The sequence below is a fragment of the Megalobrama amblycephala genome, linkage group LG7 (genome assembly GCF_018812025.1).
Source record: "Megalobrama amblycephala isolate DHTTF-2021 linkage group LG7, ASM1881202v1, whole genome shotgun sequence".
Taxonomy (NCBI): Eukaryota; Metazoa; Chordata; class Actinopteri; order Cypriniformes; family Xenocyprididae; genus Megalobrama; species Megalobrama amblycephala.
Genome location: NC_063050.1, coordinates 41,114,669 through 41,138,716, shown reverse-complemented (window position 1 = coordinate 41,138,716; position 24,048 = coordinate 41,114,669). Strand labels below are relative to the sequence as shown.

Sequence of the window (24,048 nt, the reverse complement as noted above, 5' to 3'; positions counted from 1 at the left end):
AATGATTGGCGAAACAGTCATGCATTTAAAGGTTAAGATGGACACCAAAATAAATAATGCACAGGTTTGCATGTGCTGTAAAACAGATCTTAGACTTGACTTTCTTTCAAACAGATGTCTCTTTTTACTCTTTGTTTCTGTCTGTATTTTTATTTTATTTATATATTTATTTAATATATAAATAATTGATTCAGATCATCAGCTCATTAGTCGAGACTCCAAGACCTGAAATGGGTGTATCAGACAAAGGAGACATGCAAAATGTGCAATGCTGGGGAGGCTCCAGGAATGTGTTTGGGAATCCGACGGTGCGTTCCAAATGGGATATATCGCCCTCCGAAGGGCAATTCGGAGTGAAAATACTTTACAGCTACGTTTATCAGTCCATTCAAATGTTTCAAATACATAGACACAATATACATTTTATTTCAAGTAAAAGACCGGCAGCAGCTTATAATGTTACTACAGTAAATGAGTGCGCATTAATACAAAGAGTAAACCAGGGGGAAAAAGACAAAGGTGCCTCCTTGATTGTCTCGTTAAGATGACGCTGAAGTGCGTTCCAAAGAAATAGTCTTTTTGACCCCTACACCCTTCATCCCTTTGAAGCTCTCACTCCGGAGGGTAAACCCTTTGAAGGGATTAGGGCGTAGGGATGAGCCCTTCCGAATGGAACGCAGGGCCTGATCTAAGATATCTAATAAACTTGATATCTAAAAAGAATTTCTTAATACAACGAAATCATGAGTATGCCATACTGTCCAGAGTGTACTATATTGTTGGACAGTGCCATATAAATATCTATGTAGAACAGTAGAAGTGAGTTTTGTGTATATGAGAGGGAGAGATGAAAAACTGAGAATCTCGCTCTGTCGAATTGTTATTGAGTGTCCCTCTCAGTGCATGTCAGCATTTGACCTGTTACATTTAATTTTCTCTGGGCTACTTAGAAATACTTTGATTAAATTTAAATTAATTTAACAGAATTGTTTTGAAAATTCTCTGCCTTGGGGGGTTAGTAAGGAAATATGAAAAGCTATGAGTGAGTTAACTAGGATAAAATTGGTGGCATGACCCACATTTCTGCCAATTTAGGTGTAAGATTACCACAGCGTACACTTCAAAAGGAAGACCGTCACGCCAGTATCTGAAGCCCTTAGCTAGCCAGCTAATACACGTGTGCTTAACACAATGAACTGCACACACACAAACATGTACCTGGACACACTGTCTACTGCACATGTTCATTCCATCCATCCATCCATCCATCCATCCATCCATCATCTGTCTGTCTGTCTGTCTAATCATGTAAGTTATTTTATACCTTCTTTATTGAATTTTCGAATCATTTTCATGCTGACATTCTAATCAATGGTCTGATCATTTAGGCTAATCCGACAACGAATCCAAACTTACTGTCTGTCTGTCTGTATGTTTGTATGTATGCCAGAGGAGGTTCCAGGGAATAAAGATAAAGATTTTGATATCTTGAACCTACAAAACAAAACAAAAAAAAACCCTAAAAAAAATGTATATATTGTAAATGTGTGAGAAAAACTTAAATAATAGATTAATAATAAATTTTATTCAAAATTAACTAGATTTTAGGCAGATGGTATGTCCAACTCAAACAATCACTTAAGTGATATTCAGAGATTATACTAAGGTAGCTATTTATTACTGTGATATTTACAAAGCCACTGTATTATTGTTAGAGTGTAGACAAAGATAGTCTGTTTACAATATTTGTACCAGAGATATTGCATCTTGATAAAAATGTGAGTTCTTGCTGTGTCAAAATTTGGAGTTTGCCAGAGGGTCTAGTGCATATGCTTTGCATGCGCATTCATGTGTCTGGTGCCTTTAATTGTGGCGATTTTGTCTCTGTTCATGAGCAAATACACTTAAAGAAGAACAACACCACCCCTCTGTGCTCAGAAGACCTCACTGCATCCCTTTTATATTGCAACTCTCACTAATATCGTTATTAACAACATTAATACTCCTTAGCTGTCATGTCAAAAATCACAATTAATTTAGATTGGAACAGTTTTTCATTTGCAATCTGAGCATAACAACTGTCAATCACATTATGGGTGCTATAATAACTGTACGTTTTTGTTGCCCCAGGCATGGCTAAAAGTTACTATTTAAATCTATATTCCTCCACATGAGATTTTTATTTTTATTAAATTAATTAACTGCAGCCAAGAGGGACACTGTGTTGTATCTGCTCACAACTACCAGACAAACACATCTGAGCACAAACAGAAAGCGAAAAATCAGGAGATGAATAATAAGAAAGAAAGGAAGAAGAAATGGAGCCCTGGGCTTTTTAACAAATACAGCTTGAGCTGACCACTACGGCTCACGGCTACTATTTGTACTAATGATAGCCTACCAAAACACATAGTTCCTTTTTTTTCTTTTTTTCATATCTTCTTGTCAGAAGATATGTCTTGTCAGAAGATAAGGGCATTAAAGGAAGTTGGTGGTCAGGGTGTTGAATGGCTCCAAAAACGTGTGCTCACTGCTCAGTGGTCTTGTGGGAGCCTGTTGGTTGGGTAAAAAGAGAAAGTACACAGATGAGAAGAAAAAGAACAGAGAGAGGAGAAGAATGAGGACAGAGAGAGACTAGATTGGATGATATCTGAAGAGAGAAGAAAGTCATTAGGGTTTGACTTGGGTTCTGTAACAATTAACTTTTGCCAAAAATAGCACAGAATGCACGTGCTGTGCATCGCAGTCCACGTTTATGACAGCCCTCGTGCCCAGTGAAGAGATAATATGAGGATTGTTTGATGCAAAACATTTGATTATTATAATTAATTGATATGATCCAGCTTGCCAATTAAAAATAAAAATCGTAGACATTCCCATTGTGAGATACCAAGCGAATGTTTGAAAGAGAACTACAAATAACAACATATAGGCTAGTTATGTCACAAAAGAACTAATGATGTTTTGATGAACGAGATTCAAAGATCCGATTCAGTGAAATTATCTAAACTAATCACTTTGCGCAGCATATACAGTGAGCGCCCTCGATGCCATATAAGGAGAAGGTGGGGTAAAATAAATTGCGCTCAAAATTCATTGGTTCCCACGTTTCATCGACATGGGGTATATTTGAATGTGTGTAAGAGAACAAGATTTCAGAACTAGTTAAGGACGTAAAAATATTTCATCTGAACAGTTTTTTTTAATGCCATCAAATCTAGAAAGATGCCCTTTGCAGCCAGATGCTGTAGTTAAAGGTGATAAAGAGGATCTTTTCGTCGACTGAGAAACCAAAGACTGTTACTGAGTTTTTGAAATGAGCGCATGCATAAGAACAACCCCCCCTCCTTTCGAGGGAACACCTCCTAAAACTCGTGCACGAGTATTGGAACACGAGTGTTTACCACCGGCATTCGCTGTGTCGTGTTAGTGGATTGGCAGTTGTTACTCCTGTCTCCTGACAAAAACATCACATGCGGCGCCTGTGGAGTGTAGAAAGTTACTGGAGCGCTGTCAATGTATCAACTTAGGATACCATCAAACGTTCTTCAATGAATGACTGGAGGACGGTAAATGCCAGTTTTTCCCTTTTTATTTGGGGACATTCCCAAGCCAGTAAAGTGCAGAGTGCTCACAGATGCAAAAACAAACAAAAACAAATTTCCCAAAGAGGGGAAAAAAAAAAAAAATTCTTCAATGTAAATCAAAAACAAATAATAATAATAATAATAATAATAATAAAAAACATTTAGTCAGGTATAACACTACTACAATCAAAGTACTCCACAGTAGCTACTGCCCTCACTGAACATCAATCCTAGACTCCTGGACCACTTCATTGTGTGAGAATTTATACACATGGGTACAACCATTTCTCAACTATAATTTTACATGGAAAGTACTAAAGATCACATAACCTCATTTCCTTCAATACACAAATATAAATAGCACAATAAAACCCATTATCAGCTTCATTTCAGCAAAAATTAGAGGAAGTCAAGGGCAATAACCTCATAAAACAATGTTCACCCCTTCACCCCCCCCCCCCCCACACACACTTGGTATCTCCCATTCCCATGATGCAACATGGCAAAGTATAAAAAGCATGATGAAAGTTTTTTCAGGTCTTTTACTCAATTCAAGATGGCCGCCCCCCATGAATGCCAACCCAGGTAATCCACAGTTTATGAAAAAAGTTTAAATGTCCACTGGTTTAGTGCTCAGGTGGCCAGTCTGAACACAACAGTCTAGTTGCAGGTGTATGTAGGTGTATATGCATGATCCATCTCTCCACCTCGCTGTCACATCAAGGTTAATAAAGAGTTTTCAAACCCAAATACGTGTTCATGTCTTTATACAAAGGGGTTAAGCAAGGGCAACATAGGGAACAGAGGGCAGCTCTGCGACAAGCGCGCGGCCGCGCTCGTCTCTCACAAGGAACGTCATGGCAGTGATTGACAAGTCAGAGGGCCAATCCGCACACGTCTCTCACAAGGAATGTCACGGCAGTGATTGACAAGCCAGAGGGCCAATCGTTTACGCGATGATCGCGTAAACGATTGCCCTTGCTTAATGTTTTAAAGGCCCTACCTCGTGCACAGATGATGTATATTAATATTATTCCTTTCAGTGCACCTAATAAATAGTCTTTATTTAAATTAAATTTCTGTTTTGGATAAAACTCATGTGAGTGCATATTTAATTGTTAATTCACTCATGTTTTGATATGTAGATGTATTAAATGATTTCATACACCACCATTCAGTGCTTTGCATGTCTTTTTGGATAGCAACTCATTTTTGAACACTGGATAATTGTTCATTAACTGAAAACATCGCAGAGTGACATTAATTCCCAGACTCTTGTCTCTCCTTAATGACTCTGATCAAACCATTGATCTTTTTCAACACAGGTCATTATTGTCTGCATCATTTATTCTGAAGTTGTCCCATAATTGCAGACTTTTTCATGCTGACTTTGTTGACCTATAGAATGAGGTATGAGCATTCATGTACATGTGAAATCAAACATTCTTCATTCTTATGGTGTATGTGCCATATGGTGCGTGTTTGACTAAGTATTTGTGTGTTGATGACCCTCACAGCTAAAGTGCAAAATACTAAACCAACCAAATTTTACATAGGACCTCAAAGCAGAAAATGAAAATGAGACAATAAAGATGCTTTAATAGTATTTAATAGTATTTATAATAATTAGTATCTTGTTTCTCAAAATATTACTACATCTTTAGTTATTAATTTGTGCAAAATTACAAGTAGACAGAGAAGACATTAAAAATTATTTGCCAACATTTAATCCCACGTTAATTTAAGCATGGATTAAGTATATAATCTTATTTTAGAATTTTATTAATTTCATCATATTAGTTTCTTTTTAAAAGTCCTTAATCATTTTGTAGAACTTTCAGTTACAGAACAGTTTCACTGCTGAAAACCAGTGCATGTATGTCAGTGTTATTGTGTGTGTTAATACTCTTCTGATAATAATTCGCACAAGATGGCAAAATCTTATTCCAGAATTATTTAGAACAATAATGGGTAGGTTTAGGTGTTGGGCTTTATGGTTACATTTAGGTTTGAATCATATGGTGTAGAATTTTGCCATTTCATACGAATTCTCATAACACTGGGTTAGCTATGTGTGTGTTAGCGTTTTCTGCGCTCCAATGTGATCCAGATGCCTTGCTCTGGTCGCAGTACCAGTTCGCCCAGTGGTCGGAGTTCCTCCCTCTTCTGACATGCCACTATGTTAAAGTAGCGCAGAATAAAAGCCAGGATAACCTTCTCCTCCATTATAGCAAACCGCTGACCTGAATACACACAAAGATAAATCGGTTTATGTTTTATATATATATAAAGCTAGAATAACACATCACTAAAAAGTACTATGATGATTGTGTGTAGGTCTCACCAATGCAGTTGCGAAGACCGGCAGAGAAAGGAAGGAAGGCATAAGGATGTCGACCGACGCAATTCTCTGGCAGAAAGCGATCAGGACGGAACTCTTCAGGGTCAGGGAAGTAGCGTGGGTCACGGTGAAGGGCATAAGTTATGACGATGGCATTTGCTCCTTTAGGGACTTTATAGCCATCTACAGAAGATACACATACACGCACACAAATATCATGTCAGATGTCCATCCTTACAGCTTCTTAAAGAAAAAGCGGTAACACTTTACTTGAAGGGGTGTGCATAAGACTGACATGACATCTTCATAATCATGACATGACACATGTCATGAATATGAAGGAGGTTTTATGAATGTTTATGACAACTGTCATTAAGTGTCATTCGCTCAGTTATGTCATTTTTAATGCAAAGATGACATTGTTTGAGATGTCCGGGTTATGACAACTTGACATAAACCAATACATCATAACCTGTCAGTGTCTTTGTCATGACAACTTGACATCATTTAGCTTTAAGTTTCCTCCAACAGAAGGTCAGATAATAGACAATTTCAAATTTCGTAAAAAAGATGACACTGTTATAAAATAATGGTAACACTTTATTTTAGGGACTTTTAACTAGTTGCTTATTACTATTAGCATTCATATGGCTAAAATATTGGCTATTTATTAGTACTTATAAAGCACATATTAATGCCTTATTCTGCATGATCTTATTCTACATTCTTAATCCTACCCAATACCTAAACCTAACAATTAACTACAATAAGCAGTAAATTAGGAGTTTATTGAGGGAAAAGTCATAGTTAATCGTTTATATATGTGTTCCCTATACTGAAATGTTACCAAAATAATGTAATGTAATGTTAACCCATAAAGCTAAGTAGTTTTTTTAAGTTTGATAATTAATCTGCTATGTCATGTTTATGACAGGTTATGATGTTTTGCTAATGTCAAGTTGTCATGACAAAGACACTGACAGGTTATGATGTGTTGGTTTATGTCAAGTTGTCGTAACAAAGACATCTCAAACAATGTCATCTTTGCATTAAAAATGACATAATTGAGCGAATGACATTTAATGACAGTTGTCATAAACATGCATAAAACCTCCTTCATATCCATGACACGTGTCATGTCAAGATTATGAAGGTGTCATGTCAGTCTTATGCAGTGTTGGGCACGTTACTTTAAAAAAGTAATTAGTTATAGTTACTAGTTACTTCTCACAACTAGTAACGGAGTTAGTAACTGAGTTACATCATTATAAAAGTAACTAATTACCAGGGAAAGTAACTATTGCGTTATTTAAAAAAAAAAAAAAAGTCAAATAACTTGAATGCCCCCATTATTAAATATAAGTCTATAAGTAAATTATTCTTGAACCGACTCGTGACTCATGATCCACTCTTTCTTATGAAATTTCTCTGTACTGTACAATAGCCTACGTGTTTGTAGCCATTAAAGAAAATGTAGTTTCATATTTATGTTTAAATAGTCCTATGTTATGTTTTAAATTAATTTACTTGATTATGAAAAGTGAACAGCATGAGTAAGATGCATCATAAGATGTGCAATATATCGGGAGTCATGGAGTGGGTCAGACATGATTTTAAACACTTCATTAAGTTTTGTTTGGTAGAAAGCCTTTCTTTAAAGTGAATTTCGTTTTGTAAAAATTGTATCTTAATTTTAATCAATGTTTCATTAACCAATTGCCTGGATTTAATAAATAAGAAGCAAAAATAGCAGACAATATAATCATGGCAGGCGCGGGCGCGATCACTGGCACGCGTCTTACAGGCTAGAGAACCGAAACTATAGGCTGCTTGCCTCGCAGACAAGAGAAAAATATCTATAGAAAGCTTGAAATATCTAAAAACGAAAAGAAATAGGCTACTCTGATTATGTAGCCAACATTCTCTCTCTAGGCGCGTCCAGTATATGCGGAGATGATGAGAGTCAGCAATGTCAACATCTTCGCAGCCGACACTGATTAAGACAACATTACTTTATTAATAAACAATTTAAATCTCCTTGCTGATTTGGTCACATTCATAATTATTACTTTTGCCGGTTCTTTATGGCAAGCGTTATGCGTGCGCTTGAGTGCTATATAGCCTATATTACATAAACGCTCATTATTATGGTTTATTCGCTCCAGTATTTAAGAAATTAAATTAATATAAATCTGATTAGTCAACTAACGGCTTAAATTAATAACTACTAGTCGACTAGAAAAACTTATTTCACATATAGGTATTCTGCATGTCACAAAGGGTATTCTGCTTTGAGCTCACGCTCAGCTCGCATGCTCACAGACACACACAGAGCATCGTTCATTATTATCAGTTTAAAATTAGCCTATATTTGTGTAGGCTATTACTAACTGCAGCACACACCAGAGAAAAATCTTTGCAGGTCCTATATGGCTGAGAGAGAGATGAAAACTGCATAACTGAGCTCAATTATAGTAACGCGGCATTTTTTTTTGCCAGTAACGGTAACGGCGTTGTATCGGGAGAAAAAGTAATTTGTTTGATTACTCGTTACTGAAAAAAGTAACGGCGGTGTTACCGAAAAAGCTCACCAAGAGATTATAATTATATAATTTAGAATATAATTTATATAATTATGAATATAATTATAATGATATTAATGTTGCTTCAAACATGTATGCTGTTATTTTCTTCAGTGGAAAGCAAAAGATTATGCCCTCATAATCCTCAGTCAAAATAACTTCCCCTCCCTCTTGCAATGTCATATCTTTTCTGACAAGTTTACTGGTGCGAGCGTGGGACAACCTGTCACTCACATGAGATCACAGCAATAGCTAACCTCAACCATCCAGTCAATTCCAGATGGACAAAATTAAGTCTTGTACTATATTTTGTCTTGTTTGAGAAGCCGTTTCACTCTGGTATACATCACAATAGGGATGAAAAGACCTCAGTTTCAACGGAAAAAAAAAAAAACTTTCATGCTGAATTTATTTTATTAACCGATGGATAGACTGGGCAAAATGGACACACAAAAAAGATACTAAACAGTGTAAATTAATGAAATACTCAATGCATGCATGACTTAAAGAATTAATGAATATGTGAGAAGACTAATAGAAGAAACTCACTGATCTGTGTATCCTCGCAGATGGTTCGGGCAAAAAATGGAACAGAGGGGAAGAGACGCAGAGACTCCTTTATCACACACTCCAGATAACGCAGTTTCTTCAGATCCTCTGTGTTAACAGGCCTCTCAGACTCTCCTGACACACACACACATAGCAAAATTGTTAAAATGGGTTCCAAGCTGTTTCAGGCTCACAACAAAGTTTCAACTATTCTAGGAGTTTAACTGCATAATACGAAGCACAATTGGGCTTAACACACCAAAAACCTCAAATAGTTCTTGTTGTGCCTTTCTTTGGACTTCAGGATGGGAACCTAACAAGTGTATGGCCCAGTTCATGGCAGCCGCTGTAGTGTCATGACCCTGCAAAATGTTGCAAAAATGCTAATTGGAATCATGCCATCAGTATATAACAGCACTCTAACATGAATATATTGTAACAGTTCCTGCCTCAAACATAAAGGTGTCCACTTCCTCCTGGATATCTTTGTGAGTTAACTTTTTCCCATCCTCATCTGTTGTTTTCAACAGCATGTCCAAGAAAGCCCGTCTTTTTTTCATCCCCTGATCTGATTCACTGTCGGACTCAATGTAGTGGATGTACTCCGCCCTCTCATAAATCACCTGTGTGACAGGGAAAAAACAAAAAAACACAGGCAATCAGAATGCAGCCTTGACCAGAATTAATGTGGACAGATATCACATTGATACTCACGCTCTCTGTGAAGGAGTGGAGGATCTTCAGACTACGGTTGTGTTCTCTGCCTTCACCAAAATAGTTATACACAAAGTCAGGCCAGTACCAGGGCATCCTCTGACGCCTGGTGATTATGTCACTCATTCTGAAACAATGAGAATAAAAAAGAGACTTGCAAGCACTGAACCCTTTTCCCAGACTGTGATGACGTGTTTCCACAATTCTCAACATAGCAAATCTAGTAAAGTTTCATTTTATTTTTTAATTAATATACATGTATAGTGGTAAAATTTGTCTTGTACCTTGGCAATAAATTACAAAAAACAAATTAACACTACTGCAAGGGTGTTACTAATATAACGGCTAAGGGGGTGATGGCCACACCAATAATAAATCTCTCAATATATTTTACCTCTTTTAGAAGGTCGTGGAAACACTATCATGCATATCAAGGGTCCATGGACTGATTAGAATAGCACTGTGGTGGGCAGGACAGGGCTAAGAGCCGTGAGAGTGGAGAGCGGTGGCACGGGTGTTGATAAGTGCTCCGCATCGGCCTCAAATTATTCACAGAGGAGCTCGGAAGGATAAAAGGAGGAGCGGTGACAGTGAAGGAAGAGAAGGATCAGGCCTGGACTTTACGTTGTGTTTTGTTTATGGTTGTGCAGCAACCATCTGTGAGGGGCTGCTGCTTTACTTTTATTTTGTGTTTGTTTATTTTATTATTAAAGTGTGTAAAATGTTCGCATTCCCACCTCCTTCTTCCCTTATCAACTAACCTTGCCACAAGCAGGCTACCTTGGATTAAAGAACTTGGATTCAAAAAATGGAAAAAAAATAATTTTATATTCATTATATGTAAAATTATTTAATAATTTAAGTTAAAGGGCGGTCACACTGCACTTTTCATTCCATTGACTTCCATTCAAATGCATATGAATGCGTCAGACCGGAAACGCAAGCTCGTGTGAAAAAAATTCGCATTTCGCTGCGTTCCAAAGTCCAAGATTTGTGAACTCTGACCTGCGAATTCGCATCATGTGAAGACGTGCAACCAGTAGAAAATCAATTCGTCACGGCATGACCTCTTGGCTGAATTAAAAGAATTATATTTTTGCAGTAAAGTCGAGTATGTTCTATATTTTTTACATTTTGAAGGTATTACTTTAAGTTATATGTTGAATTCATGTTTATAAAAAAGACCCTGTAGACCATGACATCACATCACAACCGTTACACCATCCGAAGTAGGGATGGGCAATACCACTTTTTTTGTTTTCGATATGATACCGATACTTTCAAGGCCAATATCGCTGATATTGATACCGTTAAGATATCTCTAATCTGAATTTATAGATTTTAAAATTTCTTAAATTGTTGAATTAAAATTGAATTGAATTGAGTAAAATAGTTAATGATACCCACTTAACATTATATTTGAAACGTATTTTTACATTCAGTATACCTTAATTGCAATTTATTAAATTATATTTTTGTTTATACGTGTTTAAAATTTTTACTTGTAGTGGTAACCATATGGTCACTGTAGTAATGGTTCATTATCTTTAGGGACTGCCAGTGACAGGCTGTTGCACCCTTAAAATGCAACCTTTGTATTCTGATAGTGTATCAACATTAGTTACAGAATAGAATATCAATTTAATGTCTGGCCGGATTTTTCGCAGAACCAAATCTGCTACCGTTGGTGCAACCAGTACAGCCAGTCCCTACCTTGCACCAGGTTTCAAATCCAGGGCTAATCACCCGAATTTAAGTAAAAACCCTCAATGATTCTGAAATAAACAAAAGAAGCACCCATTCCGGGCAACATAAACTCATTTTCGTTTGGTCACTGCTTGAAATCTCACCAGAGATCTCAGCCTATGACAAGGCATGCAAATGCTCTCGATAATGCAACGGTCATTCGAAGGCAAAAACAACATCAACAGCAATCCAGCAACAACAATAGTAATAGCCTATGCACCAACCGAGGACAAATGCGACTCAGAGAAAGATACGTTTTACGATGACCTCCAAATGATTGAGTGGGTCAACAACTTCAAGTACCTGGGATCAAAGGTCAAGTCGAGGGAAACCGACATCAGCACAAGAAAGGCCCTAGCATGGGCAGCCTTCTGGAAAATTAAGGACATATTTTGCTCAAAGAACCTTCCCATCCGTCTCAAAACAAACATTTTCCAAGCAGCTGCCTATCAATACTTCTGTACGGTTGCGAAAGCTGGATTATAACAGAGAAGCTCAAACAAAGCCTCAACAGTTTTGCCACCAACTGCTACAGAGTAATGCTCAACATCAAGCGCATGGACAAAGTCTCAAACGCAGTGATATACCAAACGATCGGTACTGACCCGCTAGACCTCTAGATGCAACTGCGGAGAGCTGATCAACAAGTATGTTCTCTACCAACCAATCGAAAGACACGGCGAAGAAAGCATGGTAAACCAAAACTTCTCTACCCGCAGTACATAGGCAAATTGATGAACAGTGAGATACCACCATCAGTTGACGAAATGAGAACAGCAGCAAGAAACAGAATGGATTGGAAAAAGATTGTTGATGCCTGCAAACCACAAATATTTGCAGCTGACTGATGATGATGATGATGATGATGATGACATCAATATGAACTTTTAGGGCCCTATTTTAACGATCTAAACGCAAAGTGTAAAGCGCACGGAGCAGGTGCACTCAGGGCGTGTCCAAATCCACTTTTGCTATTTTAACGACGGAAAAACCGTCAGTGCGCCGGGGCGCATTTTTGAAATGGGTTGTCCCTATTCTCTTAATGAGTAATGGGCGTAACGTTCAATAAACCAATCAGAGAGTCATCTCCCATTCCCTTTAAGAGCGAGATGCGCTCGCGCCATGGCGGATTGCTATTTACATGGCGTACACGCGATGAGTCAGTTAATATATATGTGTGTGTATTGGCACGATTGTTCAATTAATTAGCCAATTTCGTTCATCATTATAAGTAGTAATAGGCTGAATTGAAAATAGGTAGCCTAATTCTAATACACGCAATGACTATTCATCATTACATTTTTATATTTATGTACACAATAATATTCTTTTACACTGTAATCCTTTTGTTTTTAATATTTGGCATGTTTGTGTGATGCGTATCCCTGTGTGTAATAAGCAAAGTCAACGCGCACTGTGGACGCGCCCAGAGGTGCAGTTTCTACCAACGCGCTCTAACAAAAAAATATTGCGTCATTGACTTTAGACTTTAAACCAGGTTTGAGTTGGTCTATAGCGCAGTCTATTTTCAGCTCCTTAAAATAGCAATGCGCCTGAACACACCTCTTTTTTAGACCAACACGCCCATGGGCGCACTAACTGGCGCAAATGCATTTACTAATTTAAGGACGTGGCGCTGAACGGGAAAACGCGAACGGCGCCAGACGCAAACTAGCAAACACACTTGCGCTGCGCCTTGCGTCGCATTGCGCCGGGTGTATTATAGGGCCCTTAATGTTAAGTTTAAAAAAATGTAATTGCACAAACTATGTAGGCTACTATTTCATTTTGTTTATTGTGAAATAACATATGTTTTTCTCTTATGTTAAGCATTGTTCTGGGCTGCGTTTCCCAAAAGCATCAATGGTTTCTTACAATACTAAACGCAGCCCTGTTTGAATGTAGTGTCGGCAGTGAGTGAACACTTTCTGTGATTGATTGGTTCTGACTTGCAACATTTGCGTATGTTCAGATGAGCAGGAAATAGTTCTACTACATAATTATTCACTGACATAGGTTATTTGTCCAATTCAATGCATATTGTATGCATTCAATTTATTGTTAAATAAACAAAATAACAAAAAAAACACACCTTAGTATCGATATTTTTATCTGAGTATCGTTACTTTCGATAACGTCAGTATCGATATATTGATACTTCATATCAGTATATACATCCCTAATCTGAAGATATTTTGCACATTCAAAGTCTAGTGACCGCGGCTTTAGAGTGTTTGAAGTGTTTTGAAACTTTTAGAGCACTGACTGCAGACTATTTGATAAAAACACGGTAATCTGTTGCATGGCCTTTACTCTATTCAAACAAACATGACGAGGAATAAAAGCGACCTCGTCAACCCAGATAAATACACATAGTCATTTGCACAGTTACAAACCAGTATTGATTTGTACTCAGATGGACGGTCCTATATCTCTCTAGTATCCACCTTATATGTCCCTGACTTATATGTCCACTTTCAAATAAAATTTTCCTGATGATTTACTTACAACTTACAACGAACACGGAACCAGTTCTGTTTTTTTTTTCCGTAAGTAGAATAGGGAAGGCGTAGGACATACAGCGTAAGCTTTTTGAAGTATACGGAAAGCGGAAGCACGTGCAAGGCGATCGTTTGTGTTTATAAAGCACATAGAGTTGTATTTTGTTTCAAAAATGACCAATCGTTTCCCTAGATAAGACCCTTATTCCTCGTCTGGTATCGTTTAAAGCCCTTTGAAGCTGCACTGAAACTGTCAACCGTTTGGAGACCATTGAAGTCCACTATAAGGGGAATAATCCTGAAAAGTTTTCATCAAAAACCTTAATTTCTTTTCGACTGAAGAAAGAAAGACATGAACATCTTGGATGACATGGGGGTAAATAAATTATCAGGAAAATGTTTTTTGAAAGTGAACTAATCTTTTAACACTAATAATAAATTTTAAAAAAATAATAATAATAATAAAAAATAAACACACTTACTTGTACACACTGCGCACATACTCAGAGTCAAAGTTGCTCTGTGCATAGATCTTCTTTCCCATGGCAGTCTCTGAAACGCAACAAGATCTGTTTTGAAATTTGTCCCTTGCCCCACATCCTCGAACAATTATTTCACATTGTCATCAACACTAAAAGCTAAAACCACCATAAACACACAAAAAATGTGTCAATTAGTTGTGTCTAACATCAGTCCAAAATGTATTTGTAAATGATCAACCCTGAAGCATACATATCAGACTGTCAGTACCTATCGCCTGTTAACTGTCAGTGTCCTGGTAGCATGAAACTTGGGGCCCTTTTTTATTGACTTTATTGCCTATCACCTATTTGAGTGATCATCATAATTAAGGTATCATTTGAAGCCTTACTTGAAATTCATCCTATGAAAACAGTTTTGAAGTTGGGCATTGCATTACCATGCAAACTGTAATTTAAAACCTTTTAGCAGGCTCAATTTTTGTGCTATCAACTATCAGTTCGGGTCATAACTTGGTTAGACATGGCTTTGATTTTCTAGTGAGTCCAAATTATTTTGTAAAATATATATTTTGTATAAAAAAACCATTTAGTTTGTACATTTGTTTTACAGTAAACTTGAAGTGCTTTCACTTCTGCAGTGATCTGCTAGTGTTCTTTCAGATCTATGTTTAAAAAGAGGGGTGACAGTTAACAGGTTAAGGTTAAAGTGTACATTGCCAGAGGTTAAACTGCACTCAGAAAATCACACAAACCACAGATGATGTCAAGGGCGCAGAGAGTGATGTGGTTAAAGCAGTTGAAAGGTCCTTTTCCAGCTTGCTTCTCTAGTTTCTCTATGAGCACCTCCGCCTGCTCATTCATCACCTCAAGGAACTCAGTTAGTATAGAGAAATGAAATGTTGGAGTCAGCATCTTACGTCTGCGCCTCCACTTATCCCCAGTACTAAGAGAAGGAAAAATAAAAGGGGATTTTAGACAGATACAGTATACTTTATTTGAAATTAATGTATATATATTTCATTATGAATATTCACTAATCTTCTTTATGGATAATTTGATAATTATTTGCAAAGGGACAATAATAAGATGTCTACATTTTAATTAAGATTAAGTTAGTTTACCTGGTGAGCAATCCTGTTCCCAGCCATGGGTGCAGAAATTTGTATGCGTAGGCCTTGTCCATGTGAATGGGGTTGTTCAGCACTGTCTGTATAAGTGGAACATTTTTCCAAAAACAACATATAAAACAAGTGAGGACTTGTGAAACTTTGTAATTAAACTTGCATTAGTGTTACCACAGGGTTAGAAGATATATTGAGTATTCATGAGTTGTCTGCAATGTAAGCATTTTGTTAGCAATATAAAATTAAGCAACATTTTGAATTTTGCATTAAGTTCCCGAAAGACTGTCATTAGACTAGTTTCACAAGTGTGAGACTATTTTAACAGCAAACAAAGTATCCTGAGATTATTTTAAACTAGATTTTTACTGTATTTTGTTCCTTGCATTTTGAATCTACTTTGCACTAATGGCTGCTGAAATTAACTGAAATAATGGTTCCTCTGATCCAGAACCCAAAACTAATCTATAATCTGTTTAAACATTTTTCTTATCCTGTTGCTGATATGTGTGTCTTTGGTACACAGTGAATCTATTTACACTTTACCATGTAGGACCTTAATATTTTACTGGAAATTCTCTGAATATTCTCTTCTGAACTTTAACACCATATGTCTTTCTTTGTACATAGATAGATAACATACATAAATTATCTTTTCCTGATATTTAAAGGTCCCGTTCTTCGTGGTTTTTGAAGCTTTGATTGTGTTTATAGTGTGCAATATAACATGTGTTCATGTTTCGCGTGTAAAAAAACACAGTATTTTTCACATAATTTACTTATCTGTATACCGCTGTTTCCACTGTCATAAAAACGGGCTGATGACTTCCTTGTTCTATGAAGTCCCTCCTTCAGACATACGTAACGAGTTCTGATTGTGCCAGCGGTTCCTGTGTTGTGATTTGACAGCAGCTTAGCGCTCCTTGCCCGGAAAGGTCACGCCTCTTACCATAACGGGGAGATGCACGCGCTCAGTGTTATTGTAAACACGTCTTTAATTTAACCCTATCAATTTGAGCCGGAATCAGACCCGGAGAACATAGATGAAGAGGATCGAGTAGAACCTGTGCAAACACGTCTTTTACAGGATGTGTCACAATGGTAAGCGGTTTATTTACAGTAGGTAACGTTACATAGGCCTAAACATAGAACAATGATTCGCGTGGCTGCAGCTAAACCAGCATGTGGTTAAACAGTAAACAACAGATATAATCAACAAATAATTTAAACTGATCATAACAAACACCAACAATCGATGGTGTCCGGTTGAATTACTACACTTTTTAAAAGTTTTGGTCGGATAAGTTTCAATTGCCATCTAGTTAACAAAGCTAAACAGCGTTGCCCTTTGTGTGATAAGTTACAGAAACTGTTAAACGCACCAACGTAAATAATAAAATGCACTTACCGGTTGTGGTCCACAAACAACGCCTTCTCCAGACAAAGAGGGAACTGCTCCATCTTTCAAAAATAATCTTTGTGCGAATCCGGCATTAAACTGACTGAGATTGAGGAAGCTGTCCTCAGTAAAATGTGCTGCACATAGTTTAACGTGGATTATAATTTTCGGGAACCGAGTTAAACATAAATTGTAACCACTGATTTCTAAGTACAGCGTCCCTGGGAAGGCCAAACAAAGGTGATTGGACTGCGGGATGAAAATAACAGCGTTTCGACGACATGGCGACAAACACACTTTACAAACGCAACTCTTGCTCTTCTCCGTGGGAGCGCAACAAGACCACGCCCCCTTTTTTGTGTATTCCTGTGGGCGGAGGTTAGTCAAAACACAGTTTTAGTGACGTCATTAAAGAAGGAAGTAGAGGGATGTAGTCCAAACAGGCCGTTCATTGTAGGCTATTTCTGTTAAATAAAATATCTCGCTTGGCATTGAACTTTGAGCTTTAAAATTTTACAGATTTTATTTATACTCTAACAACAACATTACACACTAACTAAAGTTGGAAACATGGGATCACGAAGAATGGGACCTTTAATGCATACTTATCAACTTTGTTGTGCCGTCAGATAAGTTCACTCACCAAGGTTAACTTCATCTTCAAAAATTCGCACATATTATGAAATATACTGATTCTAGGCCAGAGACTCTGATCATCAGTGTGTGTGTGTGTGTGTGTGTGTGTGTGTGTGTGTGTGTGTGTGTGTGTGTCTTTCTGTCTACATGCAAGTGGACAATACCTCAACAGTCTCAGCATGGAATAAGATGAGAAATGGGACAGGTCCAATCCATACTTTAAGCAGAGGAGAATTCTGGAATTCCTTTGTGTAGCCAACCAACTGACAAAAGAAATCTGAAAGACAGTTTCAACTTTTTTACTCAAAACTGAGTTTGAATGCATTTGAAGGGTTACTTTAAGTCAAGTGCAACTGACATTGTTGACAATATCATGGACATGAACTTTTTATCTTAAAATGTATAGAGACTGGGGGCAGTTGTCATATAGGAATGTTGTCAGGCTTACTTTTAAAATATGGTGAGGGAAACTGTAAATATTAGATGTTTTGACTGGTTATCACTTCTTTTATCCCCCCCCCTCCCCACCACCACCACCACACACACACACACATCAGGAATATTTTTGAAACTGGCAAATGTGGCTGATTAATTTGCTACAGTGATCTGTCTGAATTGAAATCGAATTGAGATTATTTTTAAAATACAATAGTAATAATACTTTAGTATTGTAGTAGTACTCTATAGTACTCTAGTATCATTAAATACAATACAATAATTAAAACATTTTAGCATATTACAGTGGACAGTACAGCTTCATTACTTGACGTCTTATCAATTACTCATTTGGTTGCTCTTAATTTATTTTGAAATGTAATGTATAAATTATGTTTGTATTTTTATTGGCCAGGTTAAAGCAGATTAAAGTAAACGACCTAAAGATGCAGGGGCTAAAGGAAAATGGACCGATATAAATCTCCTCTTACCTCCCGCGTTCGATTTAAACTGCAGCGCATTCCCAATAAATGGATATGTGTTTCCAATGCTCGGGATGGGCTTCATCTCTTTCCAGTTGTGAAAGTAGTTTTTCAGCAGCTGGTAGGTGATATATGTCAAGAGAACAACGCATACTGTCGCGGCCACAAACCCAAAAGTATACACACCGACAAACACGACCATCTTGAGAGCGAGATGCACAATGAGTCGCCTGTGTCTCTGTCACTATCAGCTCTCCAGTTTATAGTGAATCTGCTGGACTTTGGATCATCCTGACAATAATTCTGCAAGTGCTGTTACAACCCACTGAAATTGCTAAAGCAGTGCATAACAGTTCAAAATCAAAATGTCCTCTGAAATTAAGAAATTCCCAATGGGAATTATTGGAAGGACTACAATAGAAAGTAGAAAGTACAACTGACACATACTGTAGAAGCATGTTTGGAATGAATGACAATAGACAAGTCTTATAATAATTTGTAGAGATCTGCCAGAAGCAGCCATGATGAACAACCGATTCGTACAGAGGGTATCTGTAACAAACTAATGGGCAAGGGCAACGTAGCTCCTATCATGAGAAAAACCAGTATGCTTGAGCATTCTGTCCTTTTTAGGTTTGCATCTGTGTGACATCATGTCCTATTTTTTGTTTGTTTAGAAGTTTTTGGTTTGTGTTGTGTTCATATTTCAGTCAAACCGCACCAGAGTTTTTGTTTGTAAGCAGGCCGAGACCCATCTTTTCAGGAGTCTTGGTCCGCTTGTTTGGTGCGCACCATTGTTCGGATGGCAGTGGTCATACATTAAATTGAACCGCACTTACAGAGCAGTCCCACCAGAGTTCGTTTTAACCCTCTGGTGATGTTCACTTGGGAGTCACACTTGTGTTGTTCACGGTCAAAAGCGAACACCGAACACCTGAAATGTAACTTATTTTTTTCCCCCAGAAAAAATCCATGTAATATATTTTTGTTCAATAATATTTTTCTTTTTTATTTTGTATTTTGATATAAGTTTATGTTACTAAGTAATATTTATGCAATAATTATGATAATTGTTTTCCCATTGAAAGTGAATAGGGTGAATATGCTGCTGCTGCTTCAATATATACCTTTTAATGATTTATAATCAAGTTATTAATCAATATTCATCCTTCTAAATATTAAATGATTTGAATGACCTCTTTAGCATATGTTAAAGCATTTATTTTACTTTTCAATCTTCAATCACTTCAGTGTCTGTACCTCTTACTGTGAGTGAGAACATGTTATCAGTCTGTTATGGGGAAGTATCCTGTTCGGCCAACTTCAACCTTGAAGAAGCTATGCATCTGTGTATGTGTGCTGGTATTATTGTTGCAGACCAATATTGGTGAAAGATGAACAACTGGCACCCAGAAACACATATCTGGGACCTAGGTCACTCCGTGCCTACCAGAGTCCTGGTATCATCCGAATAATTGATGGAGATATGCTTCATGTGTGGACATTTTATCTAGTTTATCTATTTCTTAACCAATCAACAATCATTCAACCTTAAGTAATGACGTAGTTAGTGAACTCTGTTAGAGTTTAATTGCTGCTGTTTTGAATGTGTAAGCAAAATGGCCTACTAACTCATTATGAGTGTTTAAGCTGACTTCTGCTGATGAAACTGCAAACTATTCTTCAGTAAAATTTTCTTCATTTTTTTTTTTTTACTTTGACTCCTGGTGTTAATTTATCATATCTGGTCCTTTAACTGCAAAAATCCCCTACATTTTTTTTTTTTTTTTTTTTTTTTTTTTTTTTCCAATTAAAGCTGTATTTCAAGTTAAAATAGAGACAAGCCTTTAAAATCCAATTTTTGAAGGCAGATTAGTGTGGGAGTAAAAAAAGAAAAACATCTGTAATGCCATGGTGTAACCACTAAACTCTTATACAGTTCTATATAAAGAGGCTCGTAAATTTTATAGTCGTTTTTAGATTTGGAAATATATTTAGACATTCTCAAGCTATTTTAGATTTTCACCCCTTCACTGCTGTGTGCTTTTTTCTGCATTGTTGCTGATTTGTAGATTATAGTTTAGTTGATACTGGAAAGTGCTCGTTGCCACAATTGTAAATACAACTTTTTTTCCTTGCACTTTTCCATCACGGCATTTGTTCCAGGCAGACCGTTAAAGAACGCGACACACACATCTCCCGGACATCCTGTAGAATTCAACCAACCAGATGACGTCTTCAAAAATCCTGAAGTGTTTGCAGTTAAGTATATGCATCAGATGTTCAGCCAACTTGCGTGCATCATTGTAAATCTGGTGGAGAATTGTAATGAGAGCATTTTGATCATTTTGATTATTTTCCTGACAAACAGCCAAAGGTCATTAGTCGGTCATAATGTCAAAGCCGTTAGAATGTCAAATTAAAATTAAATTAAATTAAATAAGAATAGATGAGTGTTTGTGGACCCTTTAAAATACCATACAATAATGTTTTTCAGGGGTTTAGCTTTACATGTGCAAATAGCAGCATAAACAAAAGAACATGAGGATTCATACATTGTCATACATCATCTTCAGCGCCTCTGTGAACCGAGAAAAACTGAATAAACATAAAAGGAATAACTACACGACATATATTTCATTGAAATAATTAACAGATTAAAAAAAGAAAAAAAAATTGTGATGCTCGTTTTTGTGACACTCTATATCTTTATTTTATTAAATTTTATCAGATTGCGCAGGCGCCTTGTATTGTATTTTTAGGGCTTGCATTTTTATGGGCTGAAATTCAGCATGGTTGTATGTTTAAAGCTGTAAATATTTCAATTCAAAACATTTCACACATTTTCATTGTTAAAAATGCAATAATCCATATTCACCATACAGATTTCACTTCCAAAATATTAATTTTGTTTAAAAATACAACCTATAATATTCAGCAGGCAATTTTCGGTCCATTTTATTTTGCATCAACAAATTCAGTGGTTCAATTTTCAACATTTCACATCCGGGAACTGCAGGAAAAGCAGTAGAGTACCAAGCATAATCTGTAGAGAAAGCTGCTTAGATGTAGGCTACACAGGGAAATTAACAGTAAAGACATTGAATTAAATGTAAACAACATTTGTCTCTTTATCAGCTTTTCTGCATATATACTGTCCTGATAATCATCACACATGCACTTACTGCTTGCTCCGTTAATGTAAATCCGTTTAAACTGTTGCTCTGCTCTTTGTCAACACACGCTTGCACCACCTGTTGGTGAGGTCGACTAACAGCAGATGGAGATTATGCTCGGTACTCTACTGCTTTCCCTGTAGTTCCCAGATGTAAAATGTTTGAACCATGTCATTTGTGGACGCGAAATAAAATATATAAGTAGTGCAATTAAATATGCTTTTTGTTTCAAAAACATATGGCATTATTTTACTTCCATACAAATATGGAAACATATTTGGGTTCTTGCCAAATGAGATCTCATTTATATTTCTAGATTTATAAGTATACCTTTTTAAAAATTAATTAAAGAGAAATGAACAGCCACAATAATGATTAGGTAATCACAAAACTGCGCACATGCTTTCTTGCATGGTAAAAAAGATAGGCCTAAATACCTATACCCTAAATACAATACCTATAGGCCTTTGCTCTATTTCAAAAGCATATTAGAAAAGAGAGCAGCAGATGCAAAAACACTGAGAACATAGCCTACTTCACTGTATATGGCAGCAGTTTTACAATTAATCATTTTCACTTCTTTTTCGTGTTGAGACGATTGTGAAATTTTAAAACTTGATAAAGTTGTGGCTGTTAGTAACTCTGAGAGGGTGTCTGGATTTAATATCTAATGTGTGAATACTGTATTCAAATATTGATATAGTTTATCTATCTACGTGCATGTTAAGCATAACGTGAAGTTTGGGTAGCTATGTAATGCTATCATATAATTTTCCTCCGTCATTAAAACATGACAAAAGAAAGTTCTAGGTTGCCAGGATACGGCCATCATAGTTGCAGTTATTCAGCTCTGCGCAAGAGGGAGGCATTGTCCTCGTGAAAGTCCTGTTGGGTCGCCAGGGACAGACAAGCGCATTCCATGACATGGAACCATCATGACATGGTTTGTTGGTTTATTTGTTTTAACCATTCGTACATGTTTATCATAAATGGTAAACTATTTATTTTTAAATGTACCATTTTAAATAATGTTAGAATGAACTAAACTAGCTAAATTATTATTACTATTACTACTAAATTATTATATTATAGGCCTACTTTATTTATATTATATCCTGTAACGGTAATAATCGTATCGTTTGCACTTACCTCTTCTGTTAGACTTAAAGTTGAGCGCGTTGCCTAGGAATGGGTAAGTTGGACTAATCCCGGGTACAGGTTTTAGTTCTCTCCATTTATGCAAATAATCTTTAAGCAACTGATAGGTTGTGAAAATCAGTACCAATAAAAGTGAGACAAAAATTAACAATCCGTTCAACAGTCCACCAACTTCCACATTCATTTTGATGTTTTGTTAAATGTGTAGTGTAATGGGTTTTCAGAGCTCCTCGCCTGTTAAATGACTTGAAAATGTGGTAGGCTACACCCCCTTAAGACATAGGACGTGCTTAGGTTTTCAAATACACAAAACGTATTTGTTTGTTGTTTATTCTGCACAAGCATTTGACCACAATTTTTTTTTTTTTAATCTTTCATGGAAAAAAAAAACATCTGTATACACACACATATATATATATATATATATATATATATATATATATATATATATATATATATATATATATATATATATATATGAATTAAATGTTAAGTAGCATTTTTGAATTTCAAAGCATGTGCCTAGAGAAACAGACAAAAATAAAAATCTACCAAGTAAACAAATGAAATGACCACTAGGTGGCTGCATTGTACAAAAAAAAAAAAAAAAAAAAAGTTGGTATTCTAAAATACTCATACAAGCTTTTTAGCCACAACATTGACATTTACAGTGTTTAGCATTATCACTTATACAATACAATACAATACAAACAACGTGCAACATTTATCAGTTTTTTTTTTCTAATTACCCCTTCTCAGTCTGAAACAATAAAATAATTAGTACCTGCCAACATGCCAAAACTATTCAACTTACAAAAACGTATCCCCCTCTGGTGTATTTTGTTGGACTTAAAACTATTAATAAACTCATGAGGAAAAATTAAGTTAATGATAAAAACTGATAAATTTTTAGTTCCTTGATCCTTGAAATTGCTAAATACATAGGTCATATTTTACCTTTATTTGTGGCTCTGATGGCAGTGGCCAGATTAAATTGCATCGTTATGGTTACAAATGTTAGCTTGTTTAAAAGGATCTCTTTAGGCATAAGGAAATGCCACCTTAGACAGATTAGGCTTTATAGCATCTGCCCAAGTTGTAAATGGATTATGGTATTGTGGTTACTAAAGACGACAAAA

The 24,048-nt window shown here is 36.4% G+C and overlaps 1 protein-coding gene across 2 annotated transcripts; it reads right to left on the bottom strand.

Annotated features, from left to right (window-relative positions):
• Positions 1 to 5,180: 5,180 nt before the first annotated feature.
• LOC125272564 (cytochrome P450 4V2) lies at positions 5,181 to 23,159 on the bottom strand. 2 transcript variants are annotated; one of them, XM_048197487.1, is made up of 11 exons: positions 22,901 to 23,159; positions 17,823 to 17,935; positions 15,624 to 15,709; positions 15,255 to 15,445; positions 14,503 to 14,572; positions 9,774 to 9,900; positions 9,509 to 9,682; positions 9,319 to 9,421; positions 9,060 to 9,194; positions 5,932 to 6,111; positions 5,181 to 5,830 (listed from the first exon to the last, which is right to left on the bottom strand). In XM_048197487.1, the coding sequence occupies exons 1-11, from the start codon at positions 23,091 to 23,093 to the stop codon at positions 5,667 to 5,669; spliced, it is 1,536 nt and encodes a 511-aa protein (XP_048053444.1). In that variant the 5' UTR covers positions 23,094 to 23,159; the 3' UTR covers positions 5,181 to 5,666. The 2 variants fall into 2 exon arrangements, with proteins under 2 accessions (XP_048053444.1, XP_048053443.1); XM_048197486.1 differs by lacking the exon at positions 22,901 to 23,159 and adding an exon at positions 18,585 to 18,824.
• Positions 23,160 to 24,048: the final 889 nt, after the last annotated feature.

What these genes read in the sequence shown, in the direction of transcription:
- LOC125272564 (XM_048197487.1), bottom strand. Translation starts at nt 23,093, where the DNA reads ATGAATGTGGAAGTTGGTGGACTGTTGAACGGATTGTTAATTTTTGTC. An exon ending in TCCATGCTGAGACTGTTGAG is followed by an intron (nt 15,710 to 17,822) that starts GTATTGTCCACT and finishes CCACTTATACAG; the next exon opens with ACAGTGCTGAACAACCCCAT. An exon ending in CGCCCTTGACATCATCTGTG is followed by an intron (nt 14,573 to 15,254) that starts GTTTGTGTGATT and finishes GTTGCGTTTCAG; the next exon opens with AGACTGCCATGGGAAAGAAG.